At 44.8% G+C, this 22,262-nt stretch overlaps 1 protein-coding gene across 12 annotated transcripts in view; it reads left to right on the top strand.

The window, feature by feature from the left end:
• The window catches only part of car (vacuolar protein sorting-associated protein 33A), a 240,063-nt gene that overhangs the window by 36,815 nt on the left and 180,986 nt on the right, over positions 1-22,262 (top strand). For 10 of the 12 annotated variants that reach the window (XR_012826926.1, XM_075686939.1, XM_075686940.1 and 7 more), the window contains one exon: positions 18,355-18,442. Coding sequence is in view for 11 of the 12 variants with exons in the window: in XM_075686939.1 (XP_075543054.1) it covers positions 18,355-18,442 (88 nt within the window). In the remaining variant the exon portion in view is untranslated. Of the gene's footprint in view, positions 1-16,037; positions 16,443-18,354; positions 18,443-22,262 lie in introns of those variants that run through there. The other 2 variants (XM_075686942.1, XM_075686941.1) reach the window with 2 other exon arrangements.

Here is a 22,262-nt window from a genome sequence, read left to right as displayed (position 1 = left end):
GTTTGCTATCGGCCTCCTGATGGAAATGCTCCGAATTTCTTTAACTTTTATGAGCAATTCCTGGATTTCATTTCTAACAATGGTTACTATGTGATTTCTGGCGGTGATTTTAATATTGATATGCTGGCAAATACTAATCTGCAAAAAGCAATGGAAACGCTCATTATCTCAAATGGGTGTGAGAATACAATTACATTACCCACAAGAGTAACAAAAGACTGTGAAACATTACTTGACCTTTTCATAACAAACATTGACAAAACGAACATCACGACGGCAGTTGTATCATCCGATCTTAGTGATCACCTCCCGATAATTCTCATGGTACAGAAACACAATATGGAAGCCCGTAAAATCCGACAGCGCGTTGTTTGTGAACCCATTACGAAGGCTGGTCTAGACAGTTTTAGAAACGAATTACTGCAGTCTGACTTTGAATGGCTTCTAGAAATAGAAAATGCTGATGACGCATACAACAGGTTTATTAATAAAATAACGGAGATTTATAAGAAACATTTCCCGCTAAAAACGTTTCCCCTGGGTAGAAATATTCGTAAGCCCTGGATTACACCCGCACTGCGCAGCAAAATTAACTACAAAAACTCGCTTTACCATAGCTTCGTTAAAACAAAAGATCCGAATCTTCTCAAGAAATATAAAACATATCGAAATAAGCTAAACAAGGAGATTAGAACGAGCAGATCTCGTTACCTTTACTCTGAATTCGAGAGTTGTCTATACGAAAGTGATCAACTGTGGAAAAAACTTAATACCTTTATAAGGCCTAGAAAATCGACACCAGGTATCTGGAAATTGTCATTGGATGGCAGAGAAGTAAGCGGCAATGCACTTGCCAATTCTTTTAATGATCACTTCCTTGATTATTCTGATTGTGGAGTACTCAATGAGTTCATCGACTTCATGCCTGCTCACAACCAACGTTGCGCTTTTCTCAGTCCAGTAACCGGATCCGAGGTGATGTCAGTTTTTTCCTCTCTTAAAAATAGTCCAAGCTGTGACACAGAATTTATGCAAATTCGCCCAATTAAATATGTTCTTGACATTCTGTGTCCCTATATAACTTACATTTTTAACATCTGCTTATCGAGTGCGTTATTTCCGAAAAGAATGCAAATTGCAAAAGTGACTGTACTGTTCAAAAAGGGTGATGCGAATGACATGGGTAATTATCGACCAATTTCAGTACTACCCATATTCTCTAAGGGATTGGAGAAGGTTATTCATATTCGAATGTCCAGCTTCCTTGATAAACACAATTTAATCTCACCTGCACAGTTTGGATTCAGCAAAAACAAATCTACGGAAATGGCGTTACTTGAACAGAAATAATTTATTTTATCACATTTTGAAAAACAAATGTTAGTACTGGGTATTTATGTGGATTTGTCTAAAGCCTTCGACTGTATTCATCACTTTACACTACTTAAAAAACTTGAAATATATGGAATCCGTGGACATTTCCTGCAACTAATTCAGTCATACCTTAGTCACCGGCAACAGTTTGTAAAAATTGAATCATATCAATCTGACTTGAAATCTATTATTAGAGGTGTTCCCCAAGGGAGCATTCTGGGTCCACTGCTCTTTAATATTTACATCAACGACCTTACAAATATCTGTACAAAATCAAAATATATTTTATATGCGGATGACGCCAGTATTTTTATAACAGCTCCCGATTGTTATCAACTGGTAAGTGCAGCAAACTCCCTGAGGGCCTTATACACCTGAAAAAATGGTCAATAGCAAATCAGCTGAAAATCAATGTTAATAAAACAAAAGCTGTTATATTTAGGCTGAAATCGAAACAATTCAATGCTCCAGCAAACTTAACGTATGGGGGCGAACCACTACAAATAACTGATCAGATTAAAATCCTTGGCATAACATTTTCCGATAATATGCTTTGGGATAACCACATTGACACTCTTTTGACCAAGTTAACTCGTGTAGTTGGCGCCTTATCTCGCCTAAGGACATGCCTGCCATTCAAGGTCAAACTACTTCTCTATAATTCGCTTTTTTACTCTAATCTAAATTACTGTTTATTGGTTTGGGGCACAACTACTCAAACTAATTTACAGAAACTTTTTGTCCTCCAGAAAAAAAATGGTCAGACTGCTTTATGACTTACCATATAACAGCCATACACACAGTTTTTTTCAAAAAACAAACATTATACCAGTCAAAAATCTTTATGACTATAAGCTAACACTAGCCTTCAAACGCGAAGTATTTGATAATAGAACGTTTCTACACGACTTATCATCACTAAAAGAGAACATTTCCATACACATTACCCGGCACAAAGAAAAATGGAATGTTATAACCCCTCGCGCTAACTACTCTACAGAAAAACTGTCCTTCACCCTGCCCACTCTCCTGAATAATTACAACAAAACTACCACTGATATTTTAAAAGTAACTAATGCTGCAATACGACAACACTATGTATAAGGTAGCTAATCTTTCTCATTGAATAATTTTTGTGTTCATTCCCGGTGTCCGTTTCGGTGCCTATGTATGTTTTTCGATGTTCTTTTCTGTAACCCTTTTACTGCCGCCTTGTAGAGGGGGCTGCGGGCTCCTGTCAAGCTGCCGTTCATTCGTGCAGCTTTTACCTGCAGCCTCCTCCATCTTGCTTGATGGGAAATAAACATTATTATTATTATTATTACTATTATTATTATTATTATCAATAAATATGTCAAAGCGATACAATCTTGATCAGAGGAGCTGCAAATTCCATTGAAAGAAAGTCTAAGTGAAGGATGATCCTTTCTTTTTTAACATGTCCTCGTAGGGAAATTTGGGCGAGTTAGTAAAAGTTGATGATTGAGTCAAGAGTCAGCACTTGTGTTGTGATCCTCTTTGTACTCATCTATTTACTGCTGCTGATGGTCAAATAACGAGTCCTTATCATTACAAGATGACCAAATAATTTATTTAATACCTGTTATGCTTAGTGTGGGTATTTCTTATGCACTTCTTCATCGTCTGCACATGATTATCATCACACCGGGTTCTTCGTCTTCAACGCTTGTGGAGACTCATCTTGAGATTGATCTGTGCCTGTAGTGCGATCGGTCCGCTACGTCTTCGGGCGTATCAAAGGCTGTGTTAACTTCTACATCATATGTGGGGGGGTGGGGGGGGAGGGGGTACGGGGTAACCGCGACTACTTGCGCATATGTTGGTGGGGGCATAGGGGGTAGAGTGTCCATATACGCAGTGCCAGCCATGGACGCCAACCCCTCCTTAACAACATCACGCAAAAGTGATACTGGAGGCGTGGGAAAGAATGGGACCTGCCAAAAAGCCAAGAGATTGCAGCTTTTCTCGTATGATTGTGCAGACCATTGCGTGCAAAGAGGGATCGGCTGTGGGGTTCGTTTCAGGGGTGTCCAGCGGAAATCGGACAGATTCGACTTTGTCAAGGCACTGGCACGTAGATACAACATCAGTAACGGTAGCCAGGTCCTCGATGGCAAATGCATTGATATAGTCCAGATGCCTTTGAGTATGTGGCATACTCTGTCTGATTCTGTCATGAAAGTGTTGACGCATTGAGAAAGAGCAAGGACATCCTCTGTATACTAGGTATAGGGCTCGCTGAGTTGTTGCATGAGAGTGTCGAGTGTCTTCTTCGTCAAGGCATAATGAACAGCTAGAGTAGCAAAAACTTGTCGGAGCCGCTGGTTGAAAGTACTCTAGTTGGTGAAGTCGATCTCGTTGTTGAAAAACCAAGTCTCCACTATGTCTCTGATATAGAAGGATACGTAGCATAGCTTCAGCGCCTCATCCCAATGGTTAGCAGCACTCACTTGGTTGTAGTTTTCGAGCCAGTCCTCCACATTTTCACCACGAAGGCCAGTGAACAGATTGGGATTGCACTGGGGCCCACTGATGATCCAAGGAGAGGCTGCGGCAGGCGTAGCTGAGATTGTAGGTGTAGAAGTGTTGCAGGCTCATCCTGCGGCATACTGGCGGACATCTGGCATGAACAGCAACCTGAGCGAAGCTCCAGGAGGTAGAGCGGGTGAGCAGAGGATGGGGGACTGAGGAGCAACTACCACCACTTCCCTCACCTGGAAAGGGCCAAATATTTGCACAGTTTCCTTGGCCTCGCTTCTTATTTTCGCGGATTCATACGAGACTTTGCCTCAATAGCGGCACCTTTGCACAAATTACTCTCTTCTGGTGTTCCCTTTGAGTGGTTTCCCGAATGTGAATCATCCTTTACCCATCTAAAAAATACCCGCACATCTGAAGCAGTACTTCGTCATTTCGATAAAACTGCACCCACACTCCTGCATACGGACGCTATTGGTTACGGCATAGGTGGTATTCTCCTACAGCGAGATAAGTCTTTACGTGAGAGGGTCGTCTCGTACACAAGCCGCATACTGACAAATGCCGAGAAGAATTATACCATCGCTGAGCAGGAGTGTTTAGCTGTCATTTGATCGGTACAGAAGTTTCGACCTTATTTTCATGGCCGCCGTTTTAGAATCATTACGGACCACCATGCTTTATGTTGGCTTTCCATTCTCAAGAACTTGTCTGGACGCCGTGGTTGCTGGATTATCCATCTGCAAGAATACGACTTCACTGTCATCTACAAATCTGGTAAGAAGCACTAGGACACAGATGAGCTGTCTCACTACCTGCTTCCTATGGCACCATGCCATGGTTCTGCTACTGCCTTCCACGGCAAGCTTTCGGATGGTCCTTCAGCACCAGTGTTGTCCTTAATCACTATTGATCAGATTCCTTCTGATGACCGTGGATCGCTCATATCTCACCAACTCGGTGACTCTTACTGTCAACGCATCCTGGACTGCCTTCAGAGAACTTCGCAACTGCCCAACGCTCGCCTTCATTGACAACTGACGCAATTCAAGGTCGACAACTGCATCCTGTCTATTACCCTATTACCCTGACAGTCAATGCTGGGTGCCTGTTCTGTCTTGCTCTCTTTGCGTTCGTGTTCTTCAGGCCTATCATGACGACATGACTGCTGGTCACCTTGGTTTCCAGAAAACGTACGACCGCATCAAAGGTAGCTTCTACTGGCCTGGCTTATCCACTAGTGTAGCGAGGTACGTGGCTTCTTGCGCCTTTTGTCAGCGCCGAAAGCACCCAACATCAGCTCAAAGTGGAGAGCTGCAACACCTCCCGTGTCCATCGGCATCATTCAAAGCCATTGGCATTGACCTGTACGGTTCCCTTCCCGTGACTCTCACCCGTAATCGATGAATAGTGACAGCCGTCGACCACTTGACATGTTACGCTGAAACAGCTTGCGTGGATTTGGCATCAGCTTCTGAAGTGGCTGCATTTATACGTCAAGCATTAATCTTGTGCCACGGTGCTCCTCGTGTCATCCTGAACGACCGCGGAAAGGCATTCCTCTCACAAATCGTAGATGAATTGCTCCGACCATCCGGCACCACCTGCAAAACAATCTCCAGTTAGCAGCCTCAAACCAATGGCCTGACTGAGCACGTTCATCACACGCTCTCCGACATGATAGCCATGTACATTCAACGAGACCACATAAACTGGGATGCACTTTCGCCATTCATGACTTCTGCATATAATACTGCCGTACTATGCACAATTGGTTACTCGCCATTCTACTTTGTCTATGGCTGTTTGTCCTCTTCTTTTCTCGACGTCTCTTTCTTCTCCACCCCTGTTACTCCAGCTGCATCCTATTGTGAACAATATATATCCCGCCTCCTCCATTGTCGCCAGCTTGCCCGCATCAACACTGAAGCATGGTAACATGATCACAAGAACCTCTATGACGCATCTCATCGCGTAGTGTTCTTCCACCCTTGCGATGAAGTTTTAGTTTCGGTTCATAGGCCTATACACAGTCTTGGAGCAGACTTCTGTTAATTATTGCATTCAATCTGTTGTTGTTCCAACTGACTGCTGCTGTTGCATTGCCGAGATTTTCCGTGTCTCTCGTATGAAGCCTTTCACAAGTCGTTCGCTGTCCCTTTAAGTTGTGGCCAAGCTGGACGTTTGCATGCGGGAGAAATTAGTCTGGGCATTTCTTATGCACTTCTTGATCATCTGCACATGATTATCATCACACTGGGTTCTTCGTCTTCATCGCTTGTGGGGACTGATCTTGAGATTGATCTGTGCCTGTAGTGTGATCGGTCCGCCACATCTTCGGGTCGTGTTAAAGGTTGTGTTAACTGTTACGTCACAATATTGCTTTCTAAAAAATTTTTATCACTGACTGAAAGCACATGCCAAAATAATGATTGGCTGTAGAGGTTATGAGAGTACAAAAACTTTGCAACCGTGTGGGTGAAGTAGCACACTAAAGAGGTATGCTGATTAGCCACCAACTCGCTCAACTTTCTACATTACTGAACTTCCTTTCTACTACAGCAGGACCTTTTATATTATTACGTAGGAAGACACCGACGAAAAGCTGTTTACAAGTATATTTACAAGGCAATACGCTGCGCTTGGCCAAGAGGCAACAGCCCGCGCTAGCTTCTAATCGTCGTCGTCGTCTTCACACTGCTCGCCTTTCGTGATCGCACATATTGTGCCGTAGCACTACCCCCGGCGGCAAAAGCGCCGTCCCGGAGCGACTAAAGATCAGACTCGGAAGCAGTGTAGTAGGCCTTGAGCCTACTGACGTGTACGACATCACTAGATGCCAGGGGAGAGGACGAGGTTGAACCCACAGGAGCAATTTCGTAAGTCACAGGCGTCACCTGGCGCAGCACGTGGTAGGGCCCTGTGTATCGCGAAAGGAGCTTCTCTGAAAGTCCGACGTGACGAGTGGGCGACCACAGGAGCACGAGCGTGCCAGGCGAAAACTGTACGTCACGATGGCGGGCGTTGTACTGGCACTGCTGAGTGGTTTGTGAGGCCGTCAGTCGAGCACGGGCAAGCTGGCGTGCATGGTCGGTGAGGGCGATGGCATCGCGCGCATACTCGCTTGTTGAGACCACAGCAGGAGGAGGTGCCGTGTCTAAGGGCAAGGTAGGTTCGCGACCGTACAGTAGATAAAAGGGAGAAAATCCAGCGGCGTCGTGCCGGGAAGAATTGTAAGCAAATGTTACGTAAGGAAGGGCAATGTCCCAGTCGTGGTGGTCCTTGGAAACGTACTTGGCCAGCATATCGGTAAGAGTACGGTTTAACCGCTCTGTCAGGCCATTGGTTTGAGGATGGTATGAGGTAGTCAGTTTGTGTTGAATGGAGCAGGAACGCACAATGTCAGCGATAACTTTCGAGAGAAAGTTTCGACCACAGTCAGTAAGGAGCTGTCGCGGGGCGCCATGAAGCAAGATAATGTCACGCAAGAGAAAGTCCGTGACGTCAGTGGCGCAACTGGTAGGGAGAGCCCGAGTGATAGCGTATCGGGTGGCGTAATCAGTCGCGACGGCTACCCATTTGTTCCCAGAGGATGACGTGGGAAAGGGACCGAGCAGGTCTAATCCAACACGAAAGAACGGTTCCACAGGGACGGTGATCGGCTGGAGATGACCGGCAGGTAGCACCTGAGGTGTTTTCCGACGCTGGCAGGGATCACAGGCAGCAACATAGCGTCGAACGGAGCGAGCGAGACCAGGCCAATAGAAGCGGCGGCGGACGCGGTTGTACGTGCGGGTTACCCCAAGATGTCCTGCAGTGGGTGCATCATGCATCTCAAAGAGCACAGTCTGTCGTAGCTGTTTTGGCACGACAAGAAGGTCAGAGCCGTCAGGGAGGAAGTTCCTTCGATACAGAATGCCGCCCTGGAGGACATATCAGCGAACGGATGCGTCGGTAGGTGTAGAACGCAGGCGCTCGATAAGTGCTCGCAGCGATAGGTCTCGGTACTGCTCATCGGCGATGTTAGCGAAGGCAGACACAGAGAAAATGCCGTTGGCGCTACTACTGTCGGCGTCGTCAGGCTCGTCGACCGGGTAGCGAGACAGGCACTCAGCGTCCTTGTGTAGTCGGCCAGATTTATAGGTGACAGTATACGAATATTCTTGGAGGCGTAAGGCCCAGCGACCAAGTCTTCCTGCAGGATCTTTCAGTGAGCATAACCAGCAAAGCGCGTGAAGGTCTGTGACAACGGAAAAGGATCGGCCATATAAGTATGGGCGGAACTTCGCAACCGCCCAAACTAGGGCCACACACTCACGCTCAGTGATGGAATAGTTGCGCTCCGCGGGTGAGAGGAGCCTGCTGGCGTAAGCGATAACCCGGTCGTGGCCACGCTGGCGTTATGCCAGTACCGCGCCAATTCCGTGACCGCTGGCATCAGTACGGACTTCGGTAGGCGCAGAAGGATCGAAATGGGCCAGAACGGGAGGCATTGTGAGAATGTCGATTAGATGTGAGAATGCAGAGGCCTCGTTATCGCCCCACTGAAAAGGGGCGTCTTTTTTCAAAAGCTCGGTTAGTGGTCGTGCTATGGCGGCGAAATTTCTCACGAAACGGCGGAAGTACGAACAAAGGCCAATGAAGCTGCGCACATCCTTGACACACTTCGGAACAGGGAAGTGCGCAACAGCATGGATCTTGCCTGGGTCCGGTTGCCTGGGTCCGGCAAGCGAACGAAGTCGGCGGAACTGAGGCGACTGGGGTGTGGTTCAGCAGGATCGAGAACAGGCAGGTCAAGGCGGAGAGTACTGGCGGAACAGTCGATGAGAGCAGAATGTGCGGAGAGGAAGTCTAAGCCGAGGATGATGTTGTGGGGACAGCGGGCGATGACTGTGAATAGCACGATTGTTGAGCGATCGCCGAAGGAGACGCGGGCGGTACACATACCAATAACGGGGGCTGTTCCGCCATCGGCGACACGGACAACAGGCGTCGTGGCGGGCGTGATAATTTTCTTGAGCCGGTTACGAAGGTCAGCGCTCATTACGGACAAATGCGCCCCAGTGTCTATGAGTGCAGACACAGAAACACCGTCAACTTGCACGTCAAGAAGGTTCAGATGAGTGGGCAACGTCAGTAGAGGATTTGGCGGCGTAGGGAGCAATGCAGCGTCACCTCGAGGCGCTGCATCGTCTAATTTTCCGGCTGGGAGCGGCGTCCGAAGGGAGTCGGCGAATAGGAGCGACGGGGCTGGGGAGAGCGAGATTGTCGTCGTTGGGGCGAAGGCGAACGAGAATAGGCGCGGTTCGTTGCAGGAGAATCAGTGGCGGCATTATCGGAGCGTGCGGCATAGGGACGAGAAGGGCCACCTGGGGAGCGAGAGTAGGCAGTGTAAGTAGACTGGATCGGGGAACTCCAGCGACTGCAACAGTGCCGAGAAATGTGCCCGATTCGATGGCAGTAGAAACAAATGGGCTTGTCGTCAGCAGTGCGCCATTCAGATGGGTTGCGGAAACGTGGTGGGTAAGAAGATGCGGGACGGGGCGGAATGGAAGAAGCCGGGCGGGTATCAGGGCGATGGGCCGAGCAGATGGTGTGAAGACCCATGTTTTGGGTGATGGGTGAAGACCCAGGGAACGTCCACCTCCACCAGATATGTTACGTAGGAAGACACCGACGAAAAGCTATTTACAAGTATATTTACAAGGGAATACGCTGCGCTTGGCCAAGAGGCAACAGCCCGCACTAGCTTCTAATTGTCGTCGTCGTCTTCACACTGCTCGCCTTTCGTGATCGCACATATTGTGCCGTAGCAATATGTTCAAACAGCTTCGACCAGTATGACCATAGCACTGTGGCTATAGTTGTGGTGGTATGCGTCTGCAAGGCAAGAGAGACAACCTGGTATGTGAGGTAGAGTGTGCACCCCAAGGAACTTGAGGCCATGTGCGGTTTCCTACAGCCATCTTCGACACATTTAAGACTGATTTGCCAGATTATAAAAGTCGAGTTGTGGAGCCAGGCAAGACATTTCAAGGATTCCTTGAGTGTAATGTGCGCCCTGCTTCATGCTTGAGATCACAAGAGACACTTTAAGGGAATGGTGCAAGGCCTCTGACAGATTGGCAGACTGGTTGTGGGACAACAAGAGACCAGACTTGCCTGTGCTGAACAAGAGATCGGAAGGAAGAGTGGTCACCCAAGGAGACACTACCATTCCTGGAGACTAAAAAAGCATTCTTGGATTCAGTCTGAAGTTCTGCTCTGAGCTGGCCTTTAACGCCACCTGAAAAAGTAACACTGGCCAAATCCATGGCCCATCAAGTGGCCAAAGAAGAGCACCCACACTTTATTACTGAGTGCATTGATGTACTTTCCAGGGCAACAATCCCCAGCAGAAAACAGCAACACATAAGGACTTTGGTGAACTTTGGCATGAGAAACAATTTACAGTTTTTTACTTTAGATAAGGAAGGATGTTTTGTAGTTGTACCTGAAGGGCTGTTTTAAGAAAAGGCAATTCCAGTGGTAGAAAAGAATTTCATCCATGCCGAGGTTAAGGCTAGCAACATTGTGAATAAAGTTGTCACTTTACTGACAAGCAACAATTTTGAGCAACTTGCTTCAGCAATCAAGTGCTCATGCAACATGCACCTAAATGTGGATATATATATTTTTTTTTCGGCCAAGACACATAAGACTGATGTACCGTTCTGAGCCATAGTATCAGAAAGGGACTCATGGAAGTTGGTTGTATCAACGTATCTACAAAGCTGCCTGATGGCCTTGAAGGTTTCTGATCGGTTCATTTTAGCAAACACCGAGGCATGAGTATCGTATTTGAGTACCTCTAACCCTGGAAAGTGCAAGTGCTTCAGCGTAAATGTACACAATTTGTATTATAACGTTCTGCATGGTCCCTTGATATGGTGCTATGCATTGTATAATGGAAGACAATGTTCAGATAGAATTTGTCAACAAATGTGGCATATCAGCTGATGACTTTCTAGAATTATTAACCTTTTACCTTGAGTCCACTTTCATACAGTGGAATAGAGTTACACACAGGCAGAAGTCTGGTACCTGTTTAGGTTCAAAGGTTGCTCTTGTACTTAGCACAATTTTTCTACATAACATTGACAAGGCAATTGATTCAAACCTTAATGGTCTTGCACTAAGGGTATTACACTATGTGGATGATTTCTTGGCAATAATTGGACACTGTTCTCTGGACAAAAGGGTGGTAGAGGTTTTAAATGTGTTCAAGAATGATTGCCAAGGGCTGGATTTCACTGTTGAGTTGCAAAAGAATGGCAAGCTGCAGTTTTAGGTTGTGGCATTAACTACTGCACCAGGGTGCATTTGCCATTCATGCAGTCCTCAATCAAAGAAGCCCTTGCTTAGCTGCAATTCGGGACACTGAAAAGTCATAAAAAATGACATAGCTTTTTCATGTCTGCATGTCTGCATGTTTCATGTCTGCATGAAAGTTTCAACAAACAAGCTATCAGGCCCTAGAATGCAGGATACGAAAAACATATGCATTGCAGATCAGCCTATAAGTTGGTTCATTAAAGTGTTTTAGTTGAGCATGTTTACGCTCCGCTAAGCAGCTAAGTGGAGCGGAAGCGCGAATGCGCATGCGCTGTCCACTTATACGTAAGCGGGCTAGTGGAGTGACGAACACAGTCCGCTTAGAAGCTGCCTCAGCGGAGAGTGCCGCGCAGCGCTTTGGCTAGCGTTGGCGTCAGAAAGGATTGGATTGGATGCAGAAAGCAAGCGTGCTGGCTATCATGTGGCGTTCCCCAAGGGGGCACTTTATTTCCCATTGGATAAAATAGACCGGTAACGCATTACAAACGCACATCTACATACTTCATGGAGAAATAAGTTATACATATACATATATACGTTTTACTGTATAAGAGTGATCAATAGGTGTATTTATTTTCTTTCGTTACCCTGAATTTGGCCAAGGGACACTACAACTACAAAAGGTCCGCAAGAGCTTAGTTTAGCTGCGCCACCAAGCAAGAGCTTGGTGGCACAACCTACCACCCTATTCCAAAGGGGACGCTCATAGCATCCATCCATCCATCCGTCCACTACGCTATGCTAAACGTATAACTAAAACGTGAAAATCGCCTGCCGCTCCACTGTGCCTTAGCAAAGTGACTCGGAGCGGAGCGTACTGTAAAGACGCTCAACTAAAACACTCTATGACATAGCAGTTCTGTGGAAACCCGCAAGGTGGAGAGAAGTAATTAATAAAGGGGAAATCGGACATCCACCCGTTCGTAGCTGCGAACGGGTGGATGTCCGATTTTCCCTTTATTAATTATTTCCCGGACCCGGGAAAGGCTTTAGTACTATTTCCATACTTATATATATATGTATCTCATCACACTGCAAAGTATTTTTAGAATCATAGAATACCTCGCTTGTCATTGCCATCTTTCTATCACATATGTATTTTACGCACTTACACACTGACTGATTTTGGGCCCCTTTACTGCCACAGTACATCCCAGACTTCATCAACCATTGTTAACTCACTGTATGATGTGTTTGATGCTCTTTGGCCAGAACTAGCTCTTGTGCCATTAAAACCCAATCATCAATCAAATAAAAATGTTTCACTTACTTCAAAGCTGCTTTATTTGAAGAAATCAGGGATTTTCTTCTGGCGCGTGCAGCATGCACGATCAATTAAAAATGCATCTGCATCTTCCACTTTGCGCAATACCTCATCGGGTATGTCATTGCACCGAGCGATGAAAGTGCGGACTTTGTTCATGTGCACTAGAACATCAGTGTTCGACACAATCTCCTCTTTTGTGGTCGGTGAGCCACAGTCATCTTCCTTCAGGTCGTCATCACTGGAGACGTTGTGAAAGCAGTAAACAATCTTTTCGGTTGTCATGTCCACTGCCATTAGTGCTGTGCTGTCGCTCTCCACGTAGTCATCGAAGGAAGAGACAGTGGGCAGCAGTTCCGCAACCTTAGTCCACAGGCCTCCTGGGTTGTTGTCGGTCACCTCCAGGTCGTCTTCAAGCTGCACAGGCACTTTGACAAGTCCTGCTTTTCACCAGCAGTTGCTAATGGTCAACGCCTTCAAGTTCTACCAAGCTCCTGTGAGCATTTCTGCTGCCTGACGAATAATGCTTGTAGTCGGCTGCTTTAGGCGGAGGTTGATAATCAACCGCTGCACAAGGCGCATACGAAATTCTGCTTTCGCATTCTTTTTAATGCCCTGGTCTAGGGGTTGCAGCAAGGACATGTTGTTTGGCGGCAGAAACTCCAAGCGAATGTGCATCAAGCGAACATTCACATTGTGAGCGGAGCAGTTGTCGACAACCAGTAGAATTCTTCGGTCATCCTTCCTAATTTAGTTGTAGAGTTTGATGAGCTACTCAGAAAAGAGTTCTCTGGTCATCCAGGCTCGTTTATTGGTGTGGTAGTCGTTCGGTAACGACATGACGTTTTTCATACAGCGAGGCTTTGCATACTTGCCGATGACGAGCGGTTTAATTTTCTTTGTGCCTGTTGCATTGCAGCAGAGCAGGACTGCCACCCAAAGATGTGACTTCTTCCCTCCTTTGCACTGCTGCCCTTTGAAGTGCATCTACCGGTCTGGCAGGAACTTATAAAAACGTCCGCATTGAAAATATTGTCTTCAGAGTACGATTCAGCCACCTCTAGGAAATGATCATTGTGCCAGAAACCCACGCCTCCTCTGTCAGCAGCCTTTTCCTCGCCCGAGACTACCTGCCAAGTTATTCCATTCCTTTGATGGAAACGAAAAAGCCAACCTGAACTGGCCTCGAACCCAGTTACTTCAAGTGCATAGGCAAATTCGCTGGCTTTTTCTTGGAGCATTGGGCCAGACATGCGAATGTTTTGCAGTCTGGCATCTTTGAACCATGTGAGAACAGCTTGGGCTACATTTTGAAAGTTTCCCAATCACAGCCATTTCCTCGTAGGGTCGAGTTGTGATTCCCGGTGAAGCTTGATAATCTTGTCTCGGTCTTTCAAAATGGTTGTGACAGTTGATGGGGCAATGCCATGCTGTCTGGACACATCGATCTGCTTTTTCCCTGTGTTGATTTCATGCAATACATCCGATTTGTCCTACAGTGAAAACTGCTTTCACTTCTTCTTGGTGCCATCGCTAGCTGCATTGATCGTTGGATCTTGCACCAACATCGCCAAATCTTTGTCGTGAAGTTCTTAGTGAAGTTTGTGATGAAGCAGTTGGCACTCGACATGGCGATGACGATAGCTACTGTGACATGGTGATGATGATAGCTACTGCATTTGCGCTTTCTGTTTCATGTGAGAGTTTTGCGCTGTTACTTTTAGTCAAATTCATAATACCGATGTTCCTCGAATATAAAGGGGAAAATAAACTAGTATGTGCGTTATTCTGAAACATGCACAGTATTGAAATTCGTAGTTCTGAAATATTTTAACATTGAAAATATAGGCAATCTAGTGGGGATTTTAAAAATATTCATAAATTTGAGAAATTCGTTTATGTGGGCTTCGTAGTAATGAGATTCGGCTGTATACTGTTTAGCCTTGTCTTGTGGAAAGTATTACATTGGCCAAATTGGTTGGCTTGTGAACACGACTTTTGAAACACAACAGGTAACTGGGGGAAACATTCATTTTTATCTTAAAGGGCATTGTTCACAATCTGGCAGCTTGCTGCCTTTCAGTGACACTACAGTTCTTTAAACACAATAGGTAACTGGGGGAAACATTCATTTTTATCTTAAAGGGCATTGTTCACAATCTGGCAGCTTGCTGCCTTTCAGTGACACTACAGTTCTTTCTTACCATAAGGATCAGCTGACCAGGGAAACTATTGCAGCCTTTTACGTTAACAAAAGTGTGTTGGAACAGCCAACCATCTGTTCTATGGAGCCATTGTGAGGTCACTTTTTTGGAGGAGCAGTGGAATAAATTTGTTAATAGAGGTGATAGGTTGAAACAATTAGAGCACACCATGTTAGGTATGTTGCTGATCTTTGACGCCAGAGTGTGCATCGGTATATAATCTTGTTTTACCACGCTTTGATGCCTGAGGATGCGCAGGTTTATAAATATGAAGTATTTCTTCTGGGATAAAGTAGTTGCGAGTGCAGTGAGTGTTGTGTTTTCTTCTGTTCTCTTCGTTTTGTTTTGTTCAGTGCACTGCTTCATCCACACGGTATGATAATTACTCCTAATGCTAATGCATTAAAAAACAATAAACAAATGCTTACTATGTCAATACGCTTCTATTTACAAAATGAATTGGCCAATCCTGTTTCTACTCTGTACAAAAGCAGTGCAGAAGCTGCAATTCTTCTCATCTCATGACTGATAAATGCTTGCAGTGGTGAAAGCCTCGAGACTTCCTTCGCAGCATGGTCGTGGCGCACATCTTCATCTGAGGGATGCTTTTCACTAGCACGCACACATCCCAATTATCTTTTTGCCACTGAGCTGGTCGTCAACAGATCATCCGTTCATTGTGATGTAGCTGGTGTTTGTCGTTGACAGCTTCCGCCGTGTTTGTAATCTCATGCTCGAAGTCATTCCACTTTGTCATAGTGAAAACTACTGCTTTCCACAGCCACGGCCACTGTTGATACCGTCATGGACAGTGACCGTGCACTTCTGAAGGCATGCGGCTGACGCACGCATCAAGTTAAAATTGCAACCGCTGCGCACGAAACTGCAGCTGCTGTCGACGTGCTTATGGACGGGGACCATGTCCTGAAGGAGCGAAGCTTTACTGTTTGTGGCAACCGCTGTGCACAAAGCCGTGGTCACTACTGACGTGGTAGTGGATGACCACTGCATACAGTGCAGTCCACTTATAACGATATCGAGAAGGACGAAAAATATGATCGTTATAACCGATGATCGCTATATCTGGACTGCAGTTATCAAAAAAATTTTTTTTTAAAACGCGGAACATACCTTTGCAGCTCCGAACTCCAATTCGCTACTTGCTCTAAAGAATATATGATGTAGACAGTAGGCCGTAAAAAACAAACTTTATTTCTAGCGCCAATGACCGTGTCAATGGTTAGGCGCGCCGAAATAGTCCGAAATCTGCACTTGCTTTTGCGGCAGCTTCAGATTCACGACCGCGGTGTGCATGGATTCCAGCTGCTGCGCGAACACTGGCGGCAATCCTTTAGCATGCATAACATCAATTAAGGAGTCGATCGACGACAGTGCACTTTGCGTGGTCATCGTGGTCGGGGTCAAGGAGCCACTGTCGATCTCGTTGTCACTGTCGCTGATGCCGTCGCCACCGTCGCACAACTTTGCCGTCTGTCGAGACAGCACATGTTCGGCGATCGCCTCGTCGGTGACTTCAACGCAGAACGAGGCAGCACTGTCTGCAGTCAAAAACTCCTCCTTCGACACAACACCTGTGTCACCAGTAGGAACGAGCTCCCAGAGCTCGGTATGTCAGCGACTTCCACCGGGTCGGTCTCAGCGGGTTGGGGAAGTTCGTCCTTACGCACAAAGCCCGCCTTCTTGAAGCAATTGGTGATCAACCACTGGTAAAGCGCCTCTTCAACATCGGCGTACAAAGGGTCTCTAACCGTTTTCCGCTGATCGGCATGGCCGCTGATAGCTCCTGCCTTCACAATCGCGGTGCTCCCGGTTTTCAAGATGGTTGATATCGTTAACTGGATGAGCTCATATTTCTTCACGAGGGCGCTCACCTTGAAGCCGCATCGAGAGTCCTGCAAAATATCCATCTTCGTGTCAAGCGACACAGCTTTGCGCTTTGTCGGCGCCATCTTCTAACTGGGTTGAACCATTTGAACCGTTGGTTGCACGCTGCTCCGGTGGCGTCAGCCTGCTATCGCGAGAGAGACGCTGGACGGGCGCCACCGCGGCGCTTTGCTTGTCGCTTTTTTTTTTTTTTTCCTTTCTCTCTATTTCGGAGCGACTGTGGCCGACGCGCATGAAGCAGCTAGCGGCATCTTGTGGCGCGCTGCGCCTACTCAGCTATTCTCCGGTGCGCGGGCGGGGCGAGACGCGCTGTGCGGTAATGGCGGCAGATACGAACTTACGGAGGTAAACATCGCCTCGTCTCGACATCGTTCGTTTCAGGGAACTAAGCAACGCAAGTGTTACGATTATTTGGCACGGAAAACGCCGTCCAGACTGCAAAATTTTGATCGTTATATCCGATATGCGGTGAATAACCTATCGTTATAGATGGTTTTTTCCCCATAGACCTAATGCATAAAATGACACTCTCATGTCGACCCATCGTTATAACCGATATATCGTTATATGTGGTATCGTTATAAGTGGACTGCACTGTATATATGAAGGCATGCAGCCAACACAGTGTTATGCATGGCAGTAAATGCAATAATAAAGGCTATAAAGGCACAATAGGCACTAAATGTTCCAGAATTCCCGTCGTTCACATATGGGTTCCACAGATGACTTTGGTGATGTTTACTCTTTGTTTCAGTTTGACGATAGTGCCATTTTTGCTCTTTCTTGCCTTGTACATTTTCAGAGCCCCGTGCTTGCCGAGTGAATATTTAACCAGTGTGCAACTAAATACGTCCGAATTAACGGGAGCTTGATTCCATTAAGTAATGCCTATGCCTGCCAGGACCAGAAGACTAATCCAAATTATCCAATTTCCCCAATTAATGAGGATAATGTTATTGAGGTTTTGCTGTACTTTAAGCTACATTTACTGCTAAGTATTACATGAGTGCAAATTTCAAGCGCAAATGGGCTGTCATGGTGAGTCGACAGTGCTGGCAATGTGATGAAGTACCAGATACTAAGCGAGCAAGCTTTCATTCCCATTTGCTTCTGGCATACTCAAATTTTTTTCTAAAGGAACATACATTTGACAGTGCTGCTAATCCATGTGACCACCACTCTTGACTTGATCAATGTCCACAACTTCATCATCATGAGCTGTCATATGCATATAACTTAGAACATCAGGGATGTAGTGTCTGTTATACAGGGATGTATTGTTTGGAAGCATACATGAGCATGATGGGGCATTTTGAATATGTTTTAACCAGGGAAATGATGTCATTAACAAGCTGAGTGGGCTTGGCAAGCACGTCATGCCCACTTTCGCAATGCGACAACAATGCTTTGCTGTTATTTTGCGTCTCAGCATTGCACCATTGGGGGAATGAAATGTGAATTCATAGCTGCGGAAATTTAATTCAAGGGAAACTCTCATTTTACTCACATTTTGAAGTTTCTGCATTATGCTTACATTTCTGTGAATTGTTTACCATGATTCCTTTTTCTCTTCTTGTTTTGACGGGCTGATCTAAACCAAAAAGGGTGGCCTTAAAAAAGTGTTGCCGGGCTCCATTGAAAAAACCATAAATTGTAATTGAGTTTGTGTTGATTAAAACACGTGACGGATAACTCAGTGGTGCTCACTGTTTTATTTATATCACATTGTCACAGGCAAGCGCGGCAGCCAAGCAGCCAGCGTAAGGAGTTCCACGTGTTTTTTGTGCCCCGCAAGAGCCAGCCGTGTGTCCGCCAATTGGAGGTGAGCCTGTTTGTGCTTGTCCGCACGTTGAGAAAGGGTGCTCACAGAAAGATGCAGCATTTATGGCATGAGGACCCAACCAAGTGCAAATAAATTGGGTTCTTTGTTGCATAATATTTCTTGCTGTAAGTCTGAATATTCATGCTTGTTATAATAAACTAACCGCTCTTAGTAAGAAGCAGAGATACTTGGGGTTAATTTTAGAATCAGAATCAGTTTATTTATGGCAGTAGTGAAGCAAGAATAACAAAATATGCATATACAGAAGAAGGTCCCAAAGCAAGAACTTGTGCATCGTGAGAAGAACCGTTTAACTAAGAATGACGGTGACCACATGTGAAATTTCTAGCTATGAAACTATTAAATGTCATCAAGAGACAATTGATCAGCATACAGCTTATGGCTATGAATTAATAAATCCTTAGCTGTGAAAAACTTCTCATGCTCATCATCTCATGGGCCTGGTAAGAAAGAATGCCTTGTAAGACTATTGGAGCACGAACCTTTGTTGCACACACAATTTCTTGCAACCATTTTTCGTTGAACCACTTCCTGTTCCTCCTGCATCTGAGCACCTCCACAGATATCAGAGATCGGTTGAGAACGGTGCACCCATTTATGGAAGCAATTCAGAGCAAGCTTAGTAGCCCACTACTGTGCACCAAGACCTGTGCATAGACGAGTCTTGTGGTGCCATGGAAAGGGCGGCTGTCATTTCGGCAATACATTCCTTTGAAGAGGCACCACTTTGGCGTCAAGTTGTTTGTCATCAAAGATTTGGGATTTCTGGCTCCATCGTCCTAGAACTACTTAAAGGCTACCTCGGGAAAGGACATTCACTATTTGTAGATATTTGGTACAGTAGTCCAGCATTGTTCAACTGCATTCAAGATAAAAAAAATGATGCATGTGGAACTCTCCGGACCGAGAGAAAGGGGCTTCCAAATTTCTCAAAAAAGATGAAAAAAGGGGAAATGGACTCCTTTCATACCAAGGTGCTTCTTGCACTCAAATGGCATGACAAGAGGGATGTACATGTCCTAACGTCGGTGCATGATGCACCTCTCAAAAGACACAGGCAAGGCGGAGAGGGTCACAGGCGAGAACAAGCAAAAGCCCACATGTGTACTTGAATACAGTATGAAGATGGAATTGTTTGGCAAGGACATGATGATGAGTTTCACTGAAGCATTAGGAAAAGCCTCAAGTGAGACCATTTTTTTTTTTTTATGATGGGACATGTGCTTCCTAAATGCGTTCATCCTGTGGCGTGAAAATGGCAGACGTGAAACATTTGGTGAATTCCACTTGAATGTCGTGTATCAACTGATGCAAGGGTATGCAAGGGTGATGCAAGGGTTCTGTTTAGCCGCTTTGCGCAAACACGATAATCTGTACAAAAAAACTAAAAACCAGCCTTTTAATACCAAATTAATTGCCCGATATAAAAGGTTATGTAACTCTATAAACAGCCAGCTAAAAAGGGCAAAACGATTATATCTTGAACAAAAAATCTTACAAGCCGGCAATAACAGCAAGTTGAAATGGAGCATCGTCGACTCCTTTCTAAACAGGAATTCTAAACCAGAACAGCTATCAAAAATTATATACAATAACTCAGAGTATAACTCCCCTGTCCAAATAGCCAACGCCTTCAGCCCCATTTTTTTTTTATAATTACACACCCTCTCCTTCACAAGTAACTCAACTTAATCGTCTCCCTCACTCATTTTTTTCCCCTACAACGCCAGAAAAAATATATAACGTTATATGTCACCTAAAACCCACCAGTGCTGGAATAGATGAAGTTCTACCTGCTACCATTAAAATGATTGCCCACCTAATTTCTTATATCAGGTCTTATATTACTAATTCGATATTCAACACTGGTGTGTTTTCTAACGAGCTTAAGTGCGGTAAAGTCCTTCCAGTTCTAAAAAAAGGTGACAGCACATTAATACGTAACTACCGCCCTATTTGTATTTTACCTTTTTTCGGCAAAGTTCTGGAGAAATTAATTGCATTGCGTCTAACCAAATATCTCACTAAATTTAATATTCTCTCGTCATGCCAATTTGGCTTTCGTAATGGATACTCCACAGATTTGGCACTCATACATCTAACTGACCAACTTAAAAAAAAAAATATTGACGATGGTCTATTTGCAGGTTCGGTTTTCATTGATCTAACAAAGGCATTCGACTGCTTAAACCATATTATCCTTTTTGCTAAGCTTGAGGCTATCGGTGTTCGTGGTCCTGCGCTCTCACTATTAAAAAGTTGCTTATCAACTAGAGTTCAGATAGTGTCTGTGTCTAATGTCTGTTCCAGAGAACAAACCACTAACATTGGCATCCCTCAAGGGTCCATCCTAGGACCACTACTGTTTTTGATTTATATCAATGACCTACCTAACTGTTTGTCTTCTACTAAGTGCATTCTGTGCGCTGATGATACTACCATATCTGCCTCTGATAAAAACATGTCACTTCTTATTAACAAGCTAAATACTGATCTAGAAAATGTTTTAAGTTGGTGTAATGCTAACCTATTATTTATTAATGCCACCAAGACTAAATTTATTGTATTTTCCTCACATCAACAACATTCGGCATCCTCCCCTTCTTTAACTTTTGGCTCACACTCTATCTGTCCCAGTCCATGCTCATCTTTTCTTGGAATTTCTCTTGACTGCAGCTTGAAACATAAAGATCACATTTCTCACATCAAAAAGAAAATAGCATACAGTATTCGCATTCTAATTAAAACTCGTCCCTACTTTACATTAATCTCAACATGCCACTCATTCATTCACTCTCGTAATAACTACGGCATATTATGCGGGGGGGGTAACACTCACTTGGCATCCCTCCAGGTAATCCAGAACCAGTCCATAAGAATTATTACAAGCGGTTCACACTTTGCAAATAGAAAATCCCTACTACATGAAAACAACATCCTAACCATTTCAGAACTCACCAAATATAATCTAGGGATTTTATTCTACAAATATATGTCTAAGAAACTACCATCAATCTGCTTCTCACCTTGTGACCTGATAGCTCATAGTCACACTAGATTTGCACTCAATAATAATTTCCGTCTACCTAAAGTGCAAACTAACTATGGTAAACAGACTGCGGAATTTTCCTCGATATCGCTTTGGGATACTCTACCACCTATAATAAAAAATGCTAAAAATTTATACCAATTTAAAAGAGAACTAAAATCATTCATAATAAATACATATTGAAATTGTCCATGTTTTTATAATTTTTTTCTTTTTATATTATCATTCTGTTAACAGGTGTTCTTATTAATCATATGCTATAAACATGTTTTGATATTACTCTAAGCTCTCATCTGTACTACTGTTGCTTTAAACATTGTATAACATCATAAGTATCTTTAACAGGAGGTCCCGATACAGTCTTTGACTATGGAACCTCCTTATGTATACTACGCACATGTAATTATCTGTACTTTTACTAATAAATAAATTATAAAATTATGAAAGACCATACTGCTAGGAAGAGGAGTAGAAAATGGAGCGGTGACGACCTGACGAGGCTCACAGCATGACACTTTCCCCAGATGGTTCCTCAAAGCGAAGCCAAAAGTATCCACACCCAACGGAGGCATCACATGCGTGCAAACACTGTTTGAGGGAAAAAGAAAAGGAAAGACACCCATGTTATGTGCGCCGAGTGCGACAAAGGCTTGTGCCTGTACCATGCTACAGGATCTACCACACTCTGCAGAAGTAGTAAGAGCAGTGGTTTGTTTTTTTCTCGTGTTCCTCATTTATCTCCATTTTGTT

The sequence above is a fragment of the Dermacentor variabilis genome, chromosome 3, assembly GCF_050947875.1.
Source record: "Dermacentor variabilis isolate Ectoservices chromosome 3, ASM5094787v1, whole genome shotgun sequence".
NCBI classification, from domain to species: Eukaryota; Metazoa; Arthropoda; class Arachnida; order Ixodida; family Ixodidae; genus Dermacentor; species Dermacentor variabilis.
The sequence above is the reverse complement of the archived record's forward strand: the minus strand, read 5'-3'. Positions and strand labels throughout refer to the sequence as shown.